General features: G+C 37.8%; 1 protein-coding gene across 3 annotated transcripts in view; it reads left to right on the forward strand.

Moving 5' to 3' along the window:
- The window catches only part of LOC105487733 (replication factor C subunit 1), a 78,010-nt gene that overhangs the window by 22,694 nt on the left and 32,946 nt on the right, over positions 1-22,370 (forward strand). For 2 of the 3 annotated variants that reach the window (XM_011751356.2, XM_011751357.3), the window contains exons 4-6: positions 2,345-2,467; positions 18,263-18,495; positions 19,386-19,463. In XM_011751356.2, the coding sequence (XP_011749658.2) occupies positions 2,345-2,467; positions 18,263-18,495; positions 19,386-19,463 (434 nt within the window). Of the gene's footprint in view, positions 1-2,344; positions 2,468-18,262; positions 18,496-19,385; positions 19,464-20,440; positions 21,462-22,370 lie in introns of those variants that run through there. The other variant, XM_071093725.1, reaches the window with a different exon arrangement.

Raw genomic sequence — 22,370 nt, forward strand, 5'->3', positions numbered from 1 at the left:
GTTTTTATTTAATTTAATTAATTTATTTAGAGACAGTCTTGCCCTGTTGCCCAGGTTGGAATGCAGTGGTGTGATCTTGGCTCACTGCAACCTCTGCCTCCCAGGTTCGAGCGATTCTTGCGCTTCGGACACCGCAGTAGCTGGAACTACAGGCGTGCAGCACCATGTCTAGCTAATTTGTGTAATTTTAGTAGAGATGGGGTTTTACCATGTATCCCAGGCTGGTCTCGAACTCCTGGCCTCAAGCAATTCACCTTCCTCGGCCTTTCAAAGTGTTGGGATTGCAGGCATAAGCCTCTGCATCTGGCCCTGTTATTTTTAAAAATACTTGTATTAATTTCTTTTCCAGTTGAGGTTGTTGGAAGTTAAATTTGAAAAATAGTGCCTTAGAATACTGTTTTTAAAGCAAAAAATCTAAGATTTAATTTTTGTGCCTTATTGAAAGATCTGGCTTTTTTGGGTTGCATTTAAAAAGGAATAAACACAATTTAAAGGCTTTTCTTTGAATGTAATTTTAAAATAGGGAACAAATTTTTTTGCATGCCTTTTATGATGCACAAAATGATGGTAAAATGATGATAGAATTCAGAAAGTTTCAGTTTTTGCTTTTGTGGAGAAGATCTGTCTCTTCTGTTTTATTTTTATGTGGTGTGAATTTTTTTTTTTTTTTTTTTTTGAGATGGAGTTTTGCTCTCTCAGCAAGGCTGGAGTGCCGTGGCACGCTCTCTGCTCACTGCAACCTCTGCCTCCTGAGTTCAAGTGATTCTCCTGCTTCAGCCTCCCAAGTAGCTGGGATTACAGGTGCCCACCACCATTCCTGGCTAATTTTTGTAGCTTTTAGTAGAAAAGGGATTTCACTATGTTGGCCAGGCTGGTCTCGAACTCCTGACCTCAGGTGATTTTGCCTGCCTCGGCCTTCCAAAGTGTTGGGATTACAGGCGTGAGCCACTGCACCTGGCCTTCTGGTGTGAATTCTTAAAATAAAAAATGTGCCTAAAGAAGCATTTATGGATTGTCAAGATTTTCACAGTACTATCAAAGGTTCTGAATTCTGAAAGTACTTAAGTGTTTACTGTGTGCCTTTTATTGCTCTGTATTGTAAAGAATTTGAAAGAAGTACGTGTTCTTCTTCCCCAGGAGTTTTGTTTGTTGGGAAACTGGAAATGTGTTTGATATAGTTTACTACAGTGTGACAGGATTTATAAATGCGTGGTGCAAGGGAAGAGGAAGGACACTAAAGTTTATGAAACATCTATTTTGTACCAGGCACTATGCCAGGTACTCACACTTTTTTCCTGACTTTTATTTAAGTGCCCTGGGAGATTAGGCTGTGGTAAACAGAATAATGGCCCCAAAAGATATCCACAGCCTAATTCTTAGAACCTGTGACTATATTAGGTTATATGGGAAAGGTAAGTAAAAGTTACTGATGGTGTTAAGATGGCTAATCAGATGACCTTAAAAGTAGGGAGATTAGGTCAGGCGTGGTGGCTCTTGCCTGTAGTCCCAGCACTTTTGGAGGCTGAGGCGGGTGGATCACTTGAGGTCAGTCAGGAGTTCCAGACCAGCCTGGCCAACATAGTAAAACGCCGTCTCTACTAAAAATACAAAAATTAACTGGCGTGGTGGCACGTGCCTGTAGTCCCAGCTGCTGAGGAGTCTGAGGCAGGAGAATCACTTGAACCCAGAAGGCAGAGGTTGCAGTGAGCTGAGATCACTCCACTGCACTCCAGCTTGGGCAACAGAGTGAGACTCTGTCTCAAAAAAGAAAAATAAAATAGGGACATTATGCTGGATTATCTGGGTGGGCTCAGTGTAGTCACAAGGAATAGGGAGGCAGAAAAAGGGTTTCGAGAGTGAGATTAACTGTGGAGGAAGGTTAGAGGATCCAGGAGATGGCAACATGAGGACTTTCGCTTGATGCTGCTGGCTTTGAATATGGAGGAAGGGTCCTTGAGCCAGGAAATGCTGGCATCCACTAGAGATTGGAAAAGGCAAATAAAATTCTTTCTTAGAGTATCCAGAAAGGAACATAGCCCTACTGGTACCTTGACTGGGCCAATGAGACCCATGTTTACCGTCTGTCTAACCTCCAAAACTGGAAGATAATAAATTTAGTGGCTTAGTTGTTTTAAGCCACTAAGTTTGTGGCCATTTATTATAGCTGGAATAGGAAACTAATACATAGTCTTAACACTGAGTAAAAGTAACCTGTGAGAATTCACAGAAGACATGTGCCTTGAAAAAGACCTTGAGGAATTGGTTCACCATGACTACTTTAAAAAGTGCACTGTATTATAATAGTTCTTTTCCAAGTTTCATTTTATTTTTCTCTCACATACAGATTCAGAGTCAGAGGAGACGTTGCAGGTAAAAAATGCCAAAAAGCAACCAGAAAAACCGCCAGTATCTTCTAAACCTGGTAAAATTTCACGGCAGGATCCTGTTACATACATTTCAGAAACAGGTAAGGTTGCATTGTGTGTTATGTTCTTGAGTTTTTTGTTGGTGTCTAAATGTACCTCCTTCACTTTGAATGGAATTTCTACTGCCTTTTTGCTTTGTTGAGTTATATTTATCAGGGAAGGCTGGGATCATCTTTGGCATTTCCTGTGGATTAAGGACCAATTACAGGGAAATTGGCTCTTGGAATTTTTTTTAAGTGCTCATACTGAATCATATAAATTGAAGCTTAATCTTGAATCACATACTAAAATAGTATTGGGTTGTTTTAGAACTACTTTTTTAATGTAAGCTTTTTATCCGGCAGGCCAAAGCCAATAGTCTAAGTGTAGAGTGATTACTCACATTTGTGATTTATTATTTAGCACTGATGTTGAATTCCTTGTATTCTCTGGTGACACTGAAAATTAAAGTATTGGGTTTTTTAAAGAAGATTGTTTTGTACTTAAATTTAGTTCTGTTAGATCTGTTTTAAGAGTAATCAAAGTGCAAAGGACATTTATAAATAATTATGTGCTAATCTGAAATATTTTGTTGTGTAAATAATTGTTTCATGAATACTGTTCTTTTATGTAAGGATCCCAGAGTTATATTGTCATCCTAGAAGAAAAGCTCAGATAAGTTAGTGGTGAAGTCATTTCGATTGTAACATTGTTAACCCTTGGAGGAGACCATAACCAGAATAATACGGGATGATGTACATGAAAGGGCCAGACCCAGTGCCTGACACATTGAGTAGGCAGTCCAAAGGAAAAAATAAAAAGAAAAACCAAGTCCATAGGTGAACTTTGTAAGTTATGTGAAACATTTGCTGATGAAATTGTTCAAAATATTAAAGACAAAGTGTAAGTGATGTGAGCATATTTTTTGGGAAATTTTTCCTAAACTGAGACGTTTCTTTGTTATGGGCAGGTGACTGACTCTTAACTTTCTCGTGCTGTTGCTAAATATCTGCTCAGGCACATTGTGTAAACGAACCCTTAAATTGAGAGGCTCTCCTCTTAGCTCTGGCTACCTTTGTGAAGTTTTGAACATGTGGGAGGGGAGAGTAAGAACAGTATGGTGATAGGTTTATTATGTAACTGAAGGTGGTGTGATTAGGCTTTCCAGTGACACCCTGATAAACGTCAAAGTTAGTGTGCAGCCAGCCATGGCCTTCAACTGTGGATCAAGGCTGTTGTTATCTGGTGATTTTAAGTAAACAAAAAGGTCAGATAATTTAAGTTCTGATCACAGTTTCTTTCACATTGGACTGTTTATTTCAGACAAGCAATTTTTTTCTTTCTGTATCTAGTCATCCATTAAGATGAGCAATATTTGAATGTTACTTTCTGAAGAGATGTCCAGCTTTTTATCTGAAAACTTTTTATGAACATTAGGCAGTGTTCGTGTCGTTTGCTGGTAGCATATACATGTGAAAAAGTAAACATTGTCCTCTTGTTTTAGCTAAAAATCTTGGGGTATGATGTACCTATCTAAGGTGGTGTTCAGTATTGTGCATTATTCTATTTTTTTCTTAGAATTGAGATGTAGGGAAGAAGCTTGCTTTATTATTGCCTGTTTTATCTTTTCATGCTTTATTGTTTGAAATGATAGGTGAATGGGAGGAAGATAAGCCTTTTCCTTCATACAAGAGAATGAGACTATTAAAAAAAGTCCATAATAAGATTGGCATAATAAAATCACAAATATATGAGTTTCAAAAAAGAAAAGTGCAGCTTTTTCAAATTAGTATTCTACTGGAAAATCCTTGACCTTAAAGTAATACTTTCGTTACTCTTTACTTTAGGCTAGAACCATACTTTTCAATATTGGGTCATAAATATTTTTGTTTTATATTACCAGTATAAGGTTAAATAAAATGTGTGTGTGTGTGTAATAGAATTGGGCATTACCTCATTCCATAAAATAGAATGAGTATTCCCAATATTTTTGTAATAGTTTAAAAGTAAAAATTCTAATCTAAAACTGTATTGTTTATCTAGAGATTGGAGCTTCTTGTGGAAAAGTATCATATGACATGATTCAGTTTAAAAAAACCTGTTAATTCCAAAAGATAGGATTTTTTTTTTCATTATTGCATACTTTATCTTTTCTTTTTTTTTTTTTTTGAGACGGAGTCTTGCTTTGTCACCCAGGCTGGAGTGCAGTGGCCGGATCTCAGCTCACTGCAAGCTCCGCCTCCCGGGTTCACGCCATTCTCCTGGCTCAGCCTCCCGCGTAGCTGGGACTACAGGCGCCCGCCACCTCGCCCGGCTAGTTTTTTGTATGTTTTAGTAGAGACGGCGTTTCACCATGTTAGCCAGGATGGTCTCGATCTCCTGACCTCGTGATCCGCCCGTCTCGGCCTCTCAAAGTGCTGGGATTACAGGCTTGAGCCACCGCGCCCGGCCACTTTATCTTTTCTTATGTTCTGTATTCTGATTTTAAAAACAACCTTTGGTTCTATTGGCATTTTTCTTGTGGCATAGCATGTGTACTGTTTAAAAGCATGGCCTTGGTTAAATCTTTACTTAACTTTCCTTGTGTTTTAGTTTACTTCTATGTAAAACGGAGACATCACTAGTACCTGCGTCAGCAGCCTTTTGTGATAGTCAAATGAGGTAATTCTTGAAAAGCATTTAAAATAGGGTCTGACTTAGGATATAAAATAGTAAATGCTCAATAAGTATTAATTGTTATTCTTATGTTTTGACTCTTATTATAAGCCTACATCTGCCTTTAAAGATATTTTGTATTTGTTTACTTACTTAGGGCTTTCTGTTGATTTTGTAATTGAGCTTTAGAAATTTGGGAATGATATTTGGCTCACTTATGTTATGGATTTGTGTCATCCATTATGGGAACTACTAGTTATTTGTGGCAGTGGAGCACTTGAAATGTGCTTAGTCTGAATTGAGAATGCTGTAAATGTGAAATACACACAGATTTCACACAGCAAAGGAAACAGTCAACAAAATGAAATGACAACCTACAGATTGGGACAAAATTTGCAAATCATATATCTGATAAGGGGTTGATATCTAAAATGTGTGAATAATTCATACAATTCAATAGAAAAACAGTCAAATTTAAAAATGGGTAAAGGACCTAAAGAGACATTTCTCCAAAGAATGCATAAAAGTGGCCAACAGGTATATGAAAAAGTGTTTAATATCATTAATCCTTAGGGAAATGCAAATCAAAACCAGTATGCAATAACACCTCACTCGTTAGGATGGCTATCATTAAAGAATGAAGGGATAACAAATGTTATTCACAGTGTGCAGAAGAGGGAACCTGTACACCATTGGTGGTAATGTAGATTGGTGCAGCCATTATGGAAAACAGCATGGAGGAGCCCAATGGAATTAAAAATAAAACCGCCATATGACCCAGCAATCTCTCTTCTGGGCATATACCTAAAGGAAATGAAATCACCACCTCAGAAAGTTATCTGCACTCCCATATTCATTGCAGCATTATGCACAAAGCCAAGATAGGGAAACAACCTAAGTGTCAGACGGTGGATGGATGAAGGCATTGTGGTATATGTAATCATGGAATATTATTTGGCTTAAAAAAAAAGGAGGTTCTGTCATTTGCCACAGCATGTATGAACCCGGCGGACATTATGTTAAGTGAAATGTCAGGCACAGAAGGAAGAATATTGTGTGATCTCACTTATAATGCAAACTCTCTTTTTTTTTTTTTTTTTTTTGAGGCGGAGTCTCGCTCTGTCGCCCAGGCTGGAGTGCAGTGGCGTGATCTCGGCTCACTGCAAGCTCCGCCTCCCGGGTTCCCGCCATTCTCCTGCCTCAGCCTCCCGAGTAGCTGGGACTACAGGCGCCGCCACCACGCCCGGCTAATTTTTTTGTATTTTTTTAGTGGAGACGGGGTTTCATTGTGTTAGCCAGGATGGTCTCGATCTCCTGACCTCGTGATCCGCCCGTCTCGGCCTCCCAAAGTGCTGGGATTACAGGCTTGAGCCACCGCGCCCGGCCTATAATGCAAACTCTTAAAAAAAAGTCAATAGAGAATGCAACAGTGGTTGCCAGGGTTGAGGAGGACATGGGGAGATATTGATTAGAGGTTACAAAGTAGCAGATACATGGGATGAACAAATCCAGAGATCTAATGTATAACATGAGGACTATAATTAATAAAGTTGTACTGTATTTGGGATTCCTGCTAAATTAGTACATTTTAGTTGCTCTTGCCACAAAAATAAAATGAGTAACTATGTGAGATGATGGATATGTTAATTTCCTTCACTCTAGTATTTATTTTACTATCTATATATCCCCTAATATCATGTTGTATACTTTAGATATATACAATAAAATTTATTTTAAAAACACAGATTTCAAAGACTTCCTACACAAAAAAGGTAAACTACCTTGTTAATTTTTTGTTATTGATCCCATTTTGAAATGCTAATAATTTGGATGTATTGGGTTAGATAAAATATATGGTTAAAATTAATTTCACTTCTTTCTTTCTACTTTTAAAAATGTGGCTATGAGAAAATTTGAAATTTTATATGTGGCTTGTATTTTACTTCTGTTGCATAGTGCTTTATAAGCAATGAAAAACAGATTTAGGAAAAATGTAGGTTTCAAGTATTTTTGCGTATATTATTATACAGCTAGCTTTTTAGATTATTGTTATACAGATTTTTAGGCTTTCCATTTTGCTCCATGAGAAATATTTTTCATCATCACTTTGATTAGCTCTGTCTTCTACTAGGATTTATTGATTTTTAAAAACTAATTTAACCACATTAATTTCCCAAGTTACAGGAAAAGGAAAGAACTGCTTATAAATATCTTTATAGCCAACTATTGACTCTAGTAAAATGTTCTTCAAGGTTAGTAAAAACCCAAATACTTGTTGTACTGGGTAAATATATTTACTTTTAGCTGTTTAATGAAGTGAGAGACCTTGAGTCTTGTTTGGCGAAGATTGGCCTTTTATTATGGTTTCATCAGGGCCTGCTGTTTGATCGAAAATGGTGGGGGTTTTTCCTGCCTTGAATTGTTTGACTGGTAATTTTAATTGTGCACATAATTCCGGAGGCAGTTAGTACTCCTGAAGTTATAATTATTTGAGGAGTGTTAAATGGGAAAAAAATTGGTGATGTTGTGTTCTCTAGGTTACAGGTTACCATGTAATAACAGTGACTTGTGACTTTGGAAAATAGTAGCAGAAAATATTCTTGGCGATGTGTGTAACATTCTCTTTGCTAACTTTTAGAGACATAGTTTTGTGCATGGGACAAATAGGTATAGATTCTGTATATGATAGAGAGCTTCTCTTAGATGTTTTCAGGGAAACCTAGAGTGATAAGGGTAGAAAATTTCCTTCAAGTGAGTGTTATATTTTTTTGATTATACTTGTTCAAAAATTAATAATACTTTGTACATTAAAATTCTGTATAAAGGAAACTAAATTTAGAATTTTTGAAGATGAGGTATTTAAATTAATATTATTTTAAATTACCTAAGTAAATGTTCCATTCTCTCTCACACACACACACACACACACACACACACACATTTGAGTAGCATCTTACTGTAAAATTTCTACAGCTTGCTTTTTCTTTTTTTTTTTTTTTGAGATGGAGTTTCACTCTTGTTAGGATCTTGGCTCACCGCAACCTCTGCCTCCCAGGTTCAAGTGCATCTCCTGCCTCAACCTCCTGAGTAGCTGAGATCACAGGCATGCACCGCCATGCCCGGCTAATGTTGTATTTTTAGTAGAGACGCGCTTTCTCCATGTTGGTCAGGCTGGTCTCGAACTCCCGACCTCAGGTGATCCACCTGCCTCAGCCTCCCAAAGTGCTGGGATTACAGGCGTGAGCCACTGCGCCTGGTCTACAGCTTGCTTTTTCATAACTTAATGCCTTAACCCTCCCTTCTCCCTTCCCTCCCAGTAGAAGAATTGAGTAGATCTTTGGATGTCTCTCGTACACTTAATTTTTTAATGTCATCTAGTTTTATATCTTCTACAAATTTGATATATTTATCTTTGTGTTTCTTCCTGAATCATTATTAAAATTGTTTAGCATTAAGGGACAAAGTTTTTTTCAAAATTTGCTTTGAATCATCAGCACCCTGGATATAGCTGTTTAGTTTCTTATGTATAGCTGTCTAATTACTTATGAATCTTAGTAATGACTATTATTTTGTATTTCTCTATCTTGCCATAAATCAGTGTTTCTCAACCAAGGGTGATATTGCCTTCTGAGGGACCTTTGGCAATATCTGGAGACAGTTTTGGTTGTCACAACCGGGGGATGCTATGGCATGTAATTGGCAGAGGCCAGGTATGCCACTAAGCATCCCACAATGCACAGGACAGAGAGTTACTTGGCTTAAAATGTCAATAACGTGGAGGTTAGAAACCCTGCCTCTTATCAGAAGAGAATTTGGTAGATACTTTGTTTAAGTCCAGATATTGTTTTTAGTATTCATTTCACCTACTAGTCTGATAACTCACAGAGGAAATGAAGGCTTAGGGCTTAGTTTATGCTCAGTGAGACCTTGTCTACTTCAGTTGAGTGCCATTATGTTGCTCCTGACCTTTCATGATGTTACTGCATAGCATTGTCACTAAATCTGTAATCTTCTGTAGTTCTGTGGTTGCGGATCTGCCTTTCTATTTTTTTGACAATTAGGACTTCATTTCTTTAATCTTCAGGGATTTCTATTTTATGTGATGATTCAAAGGTCACTGATAGTGCTTTAGCAATTTTATCTGCAAATGCACATATTTATGAGAGCTAGATGCTTTCTTATAATCTTCTTTGCTAATTTGTTCTTCAATTCTCTTTTATTAGTGTGTATTACGAGACCTGAAAAAAATTAAGTGGCATATGGAGAGGAAGGAGATTTGAAAAGGGCACAGTAAATAATGAGACACTAAAATATTGAGGTTCTGAAGCATCTTTGAAAATGAACAGACTGAAGGCTGGGCGCGGTGGCTCAAGCCTGTAATCCCAGCACTTTGGGAGGCCGAGACGGGCGGATCACAAGGTCAGGAGATCGAGACCATCCTGGCTAACATGGTGAAACCCCGTCTCTACTAAAAATACAAAAAACTAGCCGGGCGAGGTGGCGGGCGCCTGTAGTCCCAGCTACTCCGGAGGCTGAGGCAGGAGAATGGCGTGAACCCGGGAGGCGGAGCTTGCAGTGAGCTGAGACCCGGCCACTGCACTCCAGCCTGGGCGACAGAGCGAGACCCCGTCTCAAAAAAAAAAAAAAAAAAAAAAAAGAAAATGAACAGACTGTTCTGGTGACACGTACTTTGCTGTCAGGCACTTGTGAAATTATGAGGGACATAGAACTGTATTCCAGAATGCCAAGGAAGTAGGATTATGTTATGAAAATATCATTAAGTACTAATAATATACAATACAATATATAATAATAAAATAATATACAAAGTGACTTATATTTGGCTTTGATACTAAGACCAGCACTGTTCTCTCCTCTTGTGTGGGGAAGATGTATGTGAATGGCATTGGGGAAATTGCATTGCAGAATCACTCCCTTAGCTCTGTGGCCAGGCAGGTTTCCTTCTATTGTCCGTTTTATGCCTTAGAATTGTAAGAAGCTTTGGGTAATGTATCTGTGGCAACTACCCAGGCCTTTCCCCTACTTTTTCTTATTCAGGCATTTCAGTGGACTCGGTACCCGTGTGGTGGATAACATCACATTGCAAGCCAGTACTTTTTTCTCTTATTTATTATTACTCAGCTACCTCACTAGACTCCATGAATTATAAAATAAGGTTTATTTTAAAAATATAACTGACTCTATTTGATTCTAAGAGGATTCATTTGTAGTGAATCATGAGATCTCTGGTTTCTTGATTGAAGATGAGCAATCTTAGAAGTTTTATTTTATGCCGATATGTATAGAATGTCTGATTTACCATATAAATGGGCAAAAGTGGTATGTTTAGTTTCTCTTCCATCCACTTAATTTAACCAATATTTATGGAAGGCTTGGCTCATACGTGAACCTTTTTCTGTCTCTAAAACCAAAATGATGGTTTAGATTTTTGACTCATGGAAATATTGAAAAGAAGCTTTATAGAAAAAGAGTTTGAACAGTTTGATTCGTTTTTTAGTTTTTGACTTGTTGCTAAATAAATTATTTTTAGTCCCTGTAACTGGATCTCTTCATTAATTTGCTTTTTGTGTATTCTAGACCAAAGAAAAGAAAATCACAGAATTGGAATTCAGAGATCTGTTTGGAAAGGCCAGATTCTCAGCAGTATGAATTCCAGAATTAGATTTTTTTCCTTCTTGCCTTATAAATAGATTTTTATATGGACCCCCACATTTTTTATTTCTCTTTTGTTATTCTTCTAAATAAATGAATGTATCTAACTCAGAATGTCAAAGCAATCTTCTCTCCCACGCAGTTCCTCTGCTGTGTGTAGGATAATATGATAATGCTAGTTTGCTTGGTTGTTGGTACCGCATTTGAGGTTATGTTGCCTATAAATACAAATAAATGGTGTTTTTACAAGAAGACAGATATCCTAGAGGGAAAATCTAAGTGTTCAATTGTTCGTGATTTTCAACCAGTTCTCCTCAATTTGACTTAGATCTGTTTATCATTATTTTATTGTAAGTTTCTGGGGAGAAGAGAACATGGTTTGCCTTTGGCTTCCGATGAGGCGGAATCCAATTTAAGCTTATTAGAAAACAAGAACAAATGTTAAAAAAGAATAACTACAACTTTATTTGGAATGTTTCATCTCTACACACTGTGTAGGATTGTAAAATATTTATTTTACATGAGGATCCTCACAGCAACACCTGTTAAGTCACTGTCTGTTGGAAGCAGCTAGTTGTAACCTTGGCCTGTGTTGTCTTCTTTCCATAATATGTTGGTATAGCCTTTAAAATGTTAAAGGCAAAGGAACTTTAAGACAACTAGTTGAGAAGTCATAGTAGAGAAACAGTAGGACTGCTTGTTCTTCAAGTTTTCTGGTTTCATCAAGGCAAGATGACAGTGTTTTCAGATATGCCTGTGGCTTATAGGATACCATATTTATTTATAAAATAAATATGAAATCCTTTATATTTGTGAGAAATATCTCAATGCTTAGGATCATGAATTTGCTTTTTTTTTTTTAAATGTTATTCTCATAACTGTAAGGAGTATGGGGAAATTGACAAATCAGGGGGTACTAAATAGGTATTAAAGCAAGGGAGCCAGTCCTTGAAAATTAGCCTCCCTTTTTCTTTTTATAACTGTGTTTTACTAGAGTTACTCGTACTTTCCGAGGGGCTTAGAGAGCTATTTATTTTGTAGTTAACAGAGAAAAGGAGCCTTATTTGCAATTTTTGTTTATCCCCATGAAAACATACTTAAAGTATCTTGTAGAACACTCCCATATTTTTTCTTTGGAGATCCATGTGTAATTAAATTTTCTCAGAAATTATAAAAATGTTTATAAACTTATGCCCGTGTTTAGCTATAGCACAATTTTTTGATCTATAGCTTAAAGACATTGTTCAATTCAAATTCATGTATTCAGAGAACGGCTCTGTTACCCTCCACTATTGTACAGAGATCTCTGGTAGAGGAGGCTCATGACAAGAACCTCCCTTATTAGGGGTGATGTTTATACCTATAACATTAGGGTGCACATAAAAGAACAGAGTGATGCATTTTGTTTTTTTGACAGCTTAATTTTGCTCTTTTCATGAGTTTTTTTTTTTTTTTTTTTGAGTCTTGAAATTTGGGCTTAATTTTTCATGGCTTCATGAGTCCATTGTATAGTTAGAGCATAATTTATATAAATATTTTCCCAATTTCAAGCATGTCAGTTGCTTACACTTCTTATGCTCCTAATAGTGTGATGACTAGACTAAATTTATATGTAAATATTTGTCATTACCTCTGAGTATCTCCAAGAGTTACTATGCTAAAGAAGATGAACTTCTTTAAGGTTCTGGGTGTGTTCTATCTACCAAATTACTTTCTAGAAAAGTCACACTAATTTACACTTTTATAATTAGTGTTTTTATTAGTACAAACTCATATTTTCATCAATATTATGTATAATATTAAAAAATCTATATGGCTACCCATAGAGTCATAAAATTGTAGAGGGGAAAATCTTAAGAGTTTGTTTGGGCCAGGCACAGTGGCTCAAGCCTGTAATCCCAGCACTTTGGGAGGCCGAGACGGGCGGATCACGAGGTCAGGAGATCGAGACCATCCTGGCTAACACGGTGAAACCCCGTCTCTACTAAAAAAAAAATACGAAAAACTAGCCGGGCGAGGTGGCAGGCACCTGTAGTCCCAGCTACTCGGGAGGCTGAGGCAGGAGAATGGCGTGAACCCAGGAGGCGGAGCTTGCAGTGAGCCCAGATCGCGCCACTGCACTCCAGCCTGGGCGACAGAGTGAGACTCCGTCTCAAAAAAAAAAAAAAAAAAAAAAGTTTGGTCCAACATTTTACGGAAGACCACAGTGAAACCCTGATGACTAATTAAAATAAAAATGGTAAGTCAAACTTAGGTTAGAATTTTAGTTTTCTAGACTTCTGGTTCAGTATTGTTTTTCCCAGAGAACACTACTTTTATTTATTGAATGGCTGTAACATGGCTAGGTGCTACACTGGGCACTTAGCGTTTAAAATTTTGTCTTATTTCATTTTAGTTTAGTTTATTTGTAGAGATGGGGTCTTGCTCTTTTGCCCAGGCTGGTCTTGAACTCCTGGGCTCAAGTGATCCTTCTGTCTTGGTTTCTCAAAGTGCTGGGATTATAGGCATGGGCTACCATGTCCGGCCCTTTAAGAAAAATTTAATCTTCCCAGTAACCTAAATGTTGAGTGGCTTGAAACTGTTTTACTATTTATAGAGAAGGGGACGTAAGGAAGAAATAAGGGCAGTCTTCAGATGCTGGATGTGGAAAAAGTAGATAAACTTTTTCTCCCTGGTCAGCGGATAGATTAAGGAAAGAGGTGGAATTCACAGGGAAGTATTTTGACTTAATATAAGGAAAAACTTTCTTAAGGAGTATAGTATTTTGCTATTCACTAAAGAAAGAAGGTGAATTAACGTTGCTCGATTTTGAAAGTATTTAAGTCTAGTCTATTTTTTTTGTTAGAAATGTGGAAAATGGGGTCTATGTATTGAATAAGGAGGTAGGACTAGTTGACTAAAGATAATTTATTTTACAGTTCTTGGCATGTAGTTTAATGCTCAATAAAAACTTATTAATAGTAAATTAAAAGATACCATGAAGTCTGTGAAGCCAGCAACAGAATAGCAGAGATGCTGATAAATAATGAACAGAAGTAAGCAAAGAAGAGTGGAGAGGAGATAGAAACTAAAGCACTGACTCTGAAAGCTAAGGGGTCAGAGAGTTCTAGGATGTAGTCAATTTGTTGTAAAACATTAGATGGAGAAAAGGGTGTATTAGTGCGTTTTCACGCTGCTAATGAAGACATACCTGAGACTGGGCAATTTATGAAAGAAAGGTTTATTGGACTTACAGTTCCACGTGGCTGGGGACCTCACAATCATGGTGGAAGGGGAAAGACACGTCTCAAGTGTCAGCAGACAAGACATCAGATCTCATGAGACTTATTCACTATCACGAGAACAGCACAGGAAAGACCTGTCCCCATGATTCATTCACCTTTCTCAGGATCCCTCCCATAACATGTGGGAATTCAGGATGAGATTTGGGTTAGGGACACAGCCAAACCATATCAAAGGGTGTGAAGAAAACATGAAAATTACCCATATTTCCCTAATCAGAGATAAACATTGTTAATGTTTTATTGATTCTTTTCAGATTTTAGAATGTGAATTTAAAAATTATGTATATATCTAGAGATAAACAGTGTCATTAAACATACTGTTACATCATCTGCTTTTGCCACCTAATAAACATGAATATATTTCTGTGAGTAAATATCGATATTTGTTATAATTTTTATTGCTGTAGAGATTTTGTTACATGGTTGAATATACATATTAATAGATATTTAGGTTATTTGTTTTCCCATATTATAAACAATACTCACATCTCTCTGTTCATACTGTCATTATTATAGTTGAGGCCATCTTTGCCTACATGGTCACTTACTTTCTGACTTCCCCTTTTCTTGCCCTATTGCAATCTGCTCTCCATAGTAGTTGATCTCACCCACTCAGCTATGGGGTTTTCTGTCATACTGCTTATAAGCATGGCTAGGTGTAGTGGAAATGGAATGTTAGTATTTTTGGCATTTTTACGGTGGTGGGAAACTAGTAGAGCACCATCATTTCAGAGATAATTTAAGTTTGTTCTTTCTCCATTAAGGGACTCGCTCTTGCCCAGAAGTACAATTGTTGAACTTAAAGCAAATAAAGATTATAAAATTTAATAAGATAAGAAATTTGACATATTTGGGTATAACTGGCCAGCTGTCAAGTATAAAAACTTTGAGTTTCTATAATACCATGATCGTTGTGTTATTATTTTAGAGAAAAGGAAAGGACTTTGAGATTATATTCTCAATGGTTAGTTACTAGGACTATTATGGGTGATCCACATGGCTATTATAAATGGAATGGTGATGTTACCTAGCCTTTTGCAAAGCCTTTTTCCTGTCTGACAAAGAGGCAGAGAAAAACCGGTAGTTAGGTAGGGAGAACAGATATTTGAATGACTGAACCTAGTCTGTTGACTCTTTGTAATGTATGGTTGAACTGAAATCTGTTAATTGTATCAGACCTTGGATGTGCTTTAGAAAGAGTTATGGATAAATTTTTAATTAAGACTTGATGGTGGATTGACTATAGTTGAAGACAAATGAAACAAATATGTTTTAATTTAAGTCTTTCAGTTGCAAACACTTTAGTGTAAGCAAAATGGGGGAATTTATTCGGAGCCTGCTAACTTTTCTCACTGAATGTAGAAATAAACATTTTGCACCTTGGTTTGTACATACTGGTTCAACAAATCAAGGATAAAGTTGGCCACACCTTGCTCAAGTGCTCACTCCTGGTCTAGTTGATTGTGGTCAAGAGTGTGGAGCCATCTGATGGATATATCTGTGGTTTTTGGAGGCCCTTGGGAGGGTGAGGTGAGCTGTAAATTATTAGAGAAAATGTGCTTGTAGTGAAGGGCACTGGCTACTACGTGCTTGTTTTAAATAGTGGGTTATTTTTAGTAATCAGAAACCTGTAAGAGTTACGTGTTGCAAAATTTATAGTTTCATTTTAATATAAATATAGTAATTAGAAGGTAAGGCTAAATCCTTTTAATTTTTACGTATCATTAGATACTTTCATGTTTGAAATGGCAGCCACCTAAGGATAACACAGGGCCTGGGACATAAGGCCTTGAGCAAATGTTCATAGTTGAATGAGGGAGCAGTTGAGAGGACATAAGAGCCACTCATATGTGGCTTTGCATACCAAATTTATAAAGTGAACCGTTCCCCATCCCCACCATGACCTAGTCTTCATGGTTGTCTTTTATTTAAAAAAAAAAAAAGGTTTTTTTTTCTTCTTTTTTGAGAGGGAGTCTCACTCTCGCCCAGGCTGGAGTGCAGTGGTGCAATCTCAGTTCACTGTAACCTCCGCCTCCCAGTTCAAGTGATTCTCCTGCCTCAAAACGCCCAAGTAGCTGGGATTACAGGCACATTCCACCATGCTCGGCTAATTTTTGTGTTTTTAGTAGAGACGGGGTCTCACTATGTTGGCCAAGCTGGTCTTGAACTCCTGACCTCAAACGATCCGCCCATCTGGGCCTCTCAGAATGCTGGCATTACAGGTGTGAGCCACTGCACCTAGCCTGTTTTCAATTTTATTAAAAAAATTTTTTTTAGAGATAGGTTGGAGTGCAGTGGTACAATTGAGGCTTACTGCAGCCTCCATCTCTTGGGCTCAAGCGATCCTCATCCTACCTTAGCCTTCTGAGTAGCTGGGGCTACAGGCATGCACCACCATGCCCAGCTTAATTTTTTTTTTTTTTTTTTTTTGAGATAGAGTCTTGCTCTGTCTCCCAGGCTGGAGTGCAGAGGCACTATTTCAGCTCGCTGCACCCTCTGCCTCTGCCTCCGGAGTAGCTGGGACTACAGGCGTGCACCACTCTGCCCGGCTAAGTTTTGTAATTTTAGTAGAGATGGGGTTTCACGATGTTGACCAGGCTGGTGGTGTCAAACTCCTGACCTCAAGTGATCCCCAGCTAATTTTTTTTGGTAGAGATAGTCTCATTATGTTGCCCAGGCTGATCTTGAATTCCTGGGCTCAAGCAGTCCTCCGCCTCAGCCTCCCAAGGTACTGGAATGACAGGTTTATGCTACCGTCCCTGACTTCATGTTTGTCTCTTAGATTTTCATTTTTATTGGATTTCTTTTGTTAATAGGCCAAATTGAAAAGCTTTATTTTATTTTTATTTTTTGTGAATCACTGAAGCAAACAAATTTATTGACACCCTTTTGAGGTACATTTTTGGAGCTTCTAATTATCTAAACATTGTCATGAATGCTTAAAAAGATGTGTAGGGAAACTTTTTAAAAGATGTTTTGTGGAAACTTTTTAGAAAAAGAAAATGTAACAAAGAGTTTATGGTCTTAAATGAATGGTTAGATATCAGTAGATGGTTCACCTGCAATATATAGCTAGAACTTGACAACTTACCACCTCTGCAAATACCACCATAGTCCAAGCCTCCCGCATCTCATCTGGAACTGCAGTAGCTTTCTAAATGGTCTCCCTGCATTTACTTTCCCCCCTCTTCTGTGTGTTCTTCAAAGGACAGGCCTTAAGTTGGGTCACAAACTATGCTCACAATTCTCCAGTGGATTCCCATTCTATAATAAAGACTAAAATTATTCCTACTGCCTAGAAAGTCCTCCAGGATTTGGCCCCTACCTCTTTCACTCGAACTCTTCTGGCACGCCTCCGCATTGTGCTGCAGCCACATTGAACTCCAGGCACACTCCCATCTCGGCTTTTCCCTTTGTAGTTTTAACTGCCCGAGTATTCTTGCCTGAGGTATCTTCATTTCAGGCCTCTGTCAAAGTGTTGTTTATCAAAGAGGCATTCCCTGACTACCTTATCTCAAAGAGTATCCTTCATCACTCTTTAATTCTTTCACCCTGTTTCACCCTGTTTTACTTTTTATTCATAGAACATTTAACTTGACAATGTGTATTTGTTTATTTGTATATCTGTTTCCTCTTCTAGACTTCAAGTTCCATGAGGGCGGGAATTTTGTCTTTTTTATTCACTGCTGTATCTTAAGTGCCTGGTACATAATGGGTGCTCAGTAAATATTTGTGTATTCTCGGTAGTAATTGGGGGAGACAGTGTATTACAGGCCTGGCACTGGTAAATGTGGGGATGATGGTTGAATTTAGGAGATAGAAGGTAAAAAAGTTACTAGCATCTCAAAGTTCTTGTATACTTATTTTGTTTTTGAGACAGGGTCTTTGTTGTTCAGGCTGGAGTGCAGTGGTGCAATCACAGCTAACTGTAGCCTCAACCTCTTGGGTTTATATCCTCTTCCCTCAGCCTCCCTAGTAGCTGGGACTAGAGGTGTGCACCACCATGCCTGGCTAATTTTTTGATAGTTTTTTTGTAGAGACGGAATTTCGTGATGTTGCCCAGGCTGGTCTCGGACTCCTGAGCGCAAATGATCCTCCTATCTTGGTCTCCCAAAGTGCTGGGATTACAAGCATGAGCCACCATGTGTAGCCTCTTACATACTTTTTATAAAGCTGGTAGAAGTGTTTGCTTTGTATAACTGAATTGATGTTTTATAAAAAATATTTGGTTACATTTCATTTAAGATGAAGAAGATGACTTTATGTGTAAGAAGGCGGCCTCTAAATCAAAAGAGAATGGAAGATCTACAAATAGTCATCTTGGAACATCAAACATGAAAAAGAATGAAGAAAACACTAAGACCAAGAATAAGCCTTTATCACCAATAAAACTTACACCCACATCAGTGCTTGATTATTTTGGAACTGGAAGTGTCCAAAGATCTAATAAGAAGATGGTGGCAAGCAAAAGAAAAGAGGTGAGTGTTCTACATATAAGCAAGTATGCTCAGGATTTATACCCATTCACTAATATTAATAACAGGAGAAACTAGGATGTAGTAAATAGGTCAACATGTTTTAATAATTAAAATAATTTTCCTATGATTATGGATAAAATATATTGCCCTCATTTTAAAGGATGAGGAAGTTAGAATGTTACATATTTAGTTTTTTTAATTCGTGAAAGCAGGAAAAGATCTTTTAAGCTGTAAGAAAAAATTGTAATTATTCGAATTTAAATTGAGTTCTCAGAATGCAAACTCATTTTACTGTTGACCTCAGCCAGTCAATATTAGAAATAAATTTGTTTCCACATGAGATAATAAATAGAGTCTTTACAAATACAGCATACCAATGCTACACTTTTGACCTTCGCTACTTTGACAGATATTGGATTCATCTGTTTCTGGCCATTTAGGAAACAGACATACCACATAAATTATGGTGAAAGTAGTCCCCTGAGTTAAAGAAAGCCTGCCCCATCGTGGGTGTTTGTTGATTCGATCACTTCCTCCATAGTACAATGTAATCATTCTCACATGTTGGTTTGCCAATGTTCTGGACTACTTGTCAAGCCAAGACATTAATCTACAGGATTGGTTTATTTTTATTTTTATTTTTGGTACTTCTCTTGAACATATCAATAGAACTAAGTGAGACACGTCTGTCTATAGGCTGTTTATTTATTAGGGAATTGGATATGGTCAGGGAGTAGTCGTAGATTTGGCTTTCTGGCTGGTGTACATTGCAGCTATTACTGATACACTTATCGCTCATTGGTGTGTTTAATCAGCAGCAGTAAAGAAAAAGTGCCTTATTTTTCACTTAAGGTTTATGCTGATTTTGCTTGATTTTCTTTGAAATATAGCTTTCACAAAATACAAATGAGTCTGGATTAAATGATGAAGCCATCGCCAAGCAATTACAGCTTGATGAAGATGCAGAGGTATTGGCATTTTGCTTAGAATCATTAGTAACTTGATATTGTGACTAGCTATTTAGTCCAACCAGACTTTGAATTGAACCTCATTGGAAGTTACATGTAAAATAAGTTAAAATCTAATAAATGAAAATCTAAATTTCTATACAAGATAAATAATGAGACCAGGGGAGAATTATTTACTACTGAAAGATTTATTTTTAGAGAAGATTGATCAGGTGCTGTGAGATGATTTTGGAGAAATGGCTAGCAGCAAATCCTGTAGGTCATGATAGGACTTTGATACCTACAAAAAGGATGTTAATGGAACCCATTGGAGTTTTTTTTTTTTTTTTGAAGATAGTCTCACTTTGTTGCCCAGGCTGGAGTGCAGTGGCACGATCTGGCTAATTGCAACCTCCGCCTCCCGGGATCAAGTGATTCTCCTGCCTCACCTGCCCCAGTAACTGAGGCTACAGGTGCCCACCACTACGCCTGGCTAATTTATGTAGTTTTAGTAGAGATGGGGTTTCACCATGTTGGCCAGGCTGGTCTCAAACTCCTAACCTCAAGTGATGTGCCCTCCTCAGTCTCCCAAAGTGTTGGATTACAGGTGTGAGCCACCACGCCCAGCCCCATTGGAGTTTTGAATAGAGAAGTGACATGACTTGATGGATCTTAAAAGAAAATTATTTTGGCTCAATGATGTTAATAGTTCATGGTGGGGGCAAGATTGAAAGCAGATCAGTTTGCAGACTGAATGGTAGGCGAGAGATGTCAGCTTGTAATAGGAAGAGGCAGTGAGAAGTGGTCGTAATCTGAATGTACCTTGAAAGGTACAAGTTGTTTTTGACAGATGGGATGTAAGGTGTGAGGGAAGAAGATTCACAGATGAGGCTGGGCGTGGTGGCTCACACCTGTAATCCCAGCACTTCGGGCGGCCGAGGTGGGAGGACCACTTGAGCCTGGGAATTCAAGTTACCAGTCAGTAACACAGGGAAATCCCATCTCTACCAAAAATACAAAAATTAGCTGGGCACGGTGGTACACACCTGTGGTCCCAGATACTTGGGAGGCAGAGGTTGGAGGATTGCTTAAACCTGGGAGGTTCAGGCAGCAATGAGCTGTGATTGTGCCAATGTACTCTAGCCTGGGTGACAGAGCAATACCTTGTCTCTGGGAAAAAAATATTCAGTTATGGCCTTAACAACTGGGTGAATGGTGATATGATTTGCTAAGGCTGGAACACGGGAAGCAGAACAGGTTTGGTACAGATAAATCTTTTGGACAAGTTAAGTTTGAGATGTCTAATAGACTTCCAAATGGAAATGCAGAGTAGGCGGTTGGGTAGAAGAGTCAGGAACTCGGGAGAAGTCTAAACTGAAGATGGACATTTGGAAATCATTACCAGTTGAGTAATATTTAAACCTGTGTAACTGGGTGAGATCTTGGGGAGATAATGCAAATAGAAAAAAAAAGGTCTCAGGATTGAGCCCTGGGCCACTGTTAACATTTAGAGGTCAGGAAAAGGAGGATGATCCAGCAAAGGAGAGGAGAGAGTGGCTAGTGAAGTAGGAACAACAGGAGGGGTTGATATCTTACAGAAGTATTTCAGGGAGGAGCGCCCATCTCTGTCAGAGGTTCCAGGCTTAGCTGCCGGCTGTTTGAACTCCCTTCCTCTGGTTTAGCTTAAGTGTCACTTTCCAAACTACCTTAACTATATTAGAAACCCCTCCGATAATACTCTATCACGCTGTCATAGCTACTATTAAAGTATAGGCTCTGAGGTCCCCTCACCAGGACTGTTTATGTCTCTCACTCAACCATTGTTACATCAGTGCTTATCTTAGTGTCTGGCATACAATGGGCTCTTCATAAGTATTATTGTGAGAGAACAATATTGTTTGTGATTGTTCACTTTTTATTACTTCGGCAGTTTATAGTTTGTGTTTTCAAAATATTTTTCTATCTTATTTGATCACACTGAATCACACAAACTACAAACAAGTATCCACATGACTCAAGGTAGTACAAGTAGCCTAGGTCAAACCAGGAAGTAATTTTTAGGAACCTGATTTCTCCTTATCTGATCCAAATACTAGAGGGTTACCTAATCCTTTCCAAACCAGGTGTGGTACTTTGTATCATAATCCCCTATTTTTCCATTTTTATCACATTCTTCCAGAATCTTGTTTGGGTAATTTATTAATCTGATTAAGGACTTTTAGGTGTTAATGCCTGAAAAGATGTCTTTCCTAATTATCCCTCTAAGAGTTTTTCCTCCCTTCTTTTTTCTCTTTTAAAAGATTGAGTGGATTTTGAAGTCCTTTTCTTTGTTTGAATAATGTATGGTGTTTTTTATTGAATATGACATAAGGCCATTTTACCAGGGGGTATACAGCCATTTGGTTTATAATGAGAAAGATATTCCACTGCTACATAGTCTCTTTTGGAAGAGCTCCATGTTGCTGGAAGTGAAAGTATTTCAAAATAACTGAGATAACTAGAATGTCGTGTGTTATATTAGCATGTTAGAACTCCTGACATGATGACTTAAATTTTCAAAAGAGAACAGATGCATTTGAATTAGTAATTGAAAATAGGAGTTTGATAGTAAAAGTGATTTTACATTTATATATAGCTTACTATATGTGCAAAAAAAAACTGTATAATTTTCTTAAATTGTTAGATTCACTATTTTTGTGCTCCCCAGATGATTGTGTTTTCCTATTAGGCTGAGAGTCCTTTCAGAGGTCTTTTTAGACAATAAATAGAAACAAGAAAGCTGTGTTCCATAAGGACCATTAAGAGAAAAGTATAGACCTAATGTTTTATAAGTAAGAAATATGACTTTAAAAATATACTCACTTTATCTGTCATCCCTGCAAAACCAGAACTGTGTGTTCCAAAATCTGATTCAGCTTTAGTGAAACA

This window comes from Macaca nemestrina, chromosome 3, assembly GCF_043159975.1.
Source record: "Macaca nemestrina isolate mMacNem1 chromosome 3, mMacNem.hap1, whole genome shotgun sequence".
NCBI classification, from domain to species: Eukaryota; Metazoa; Chordata; class Mammalia; order Primates; family Cercopithecidae; genus Macaca; species Macaca nemestrina.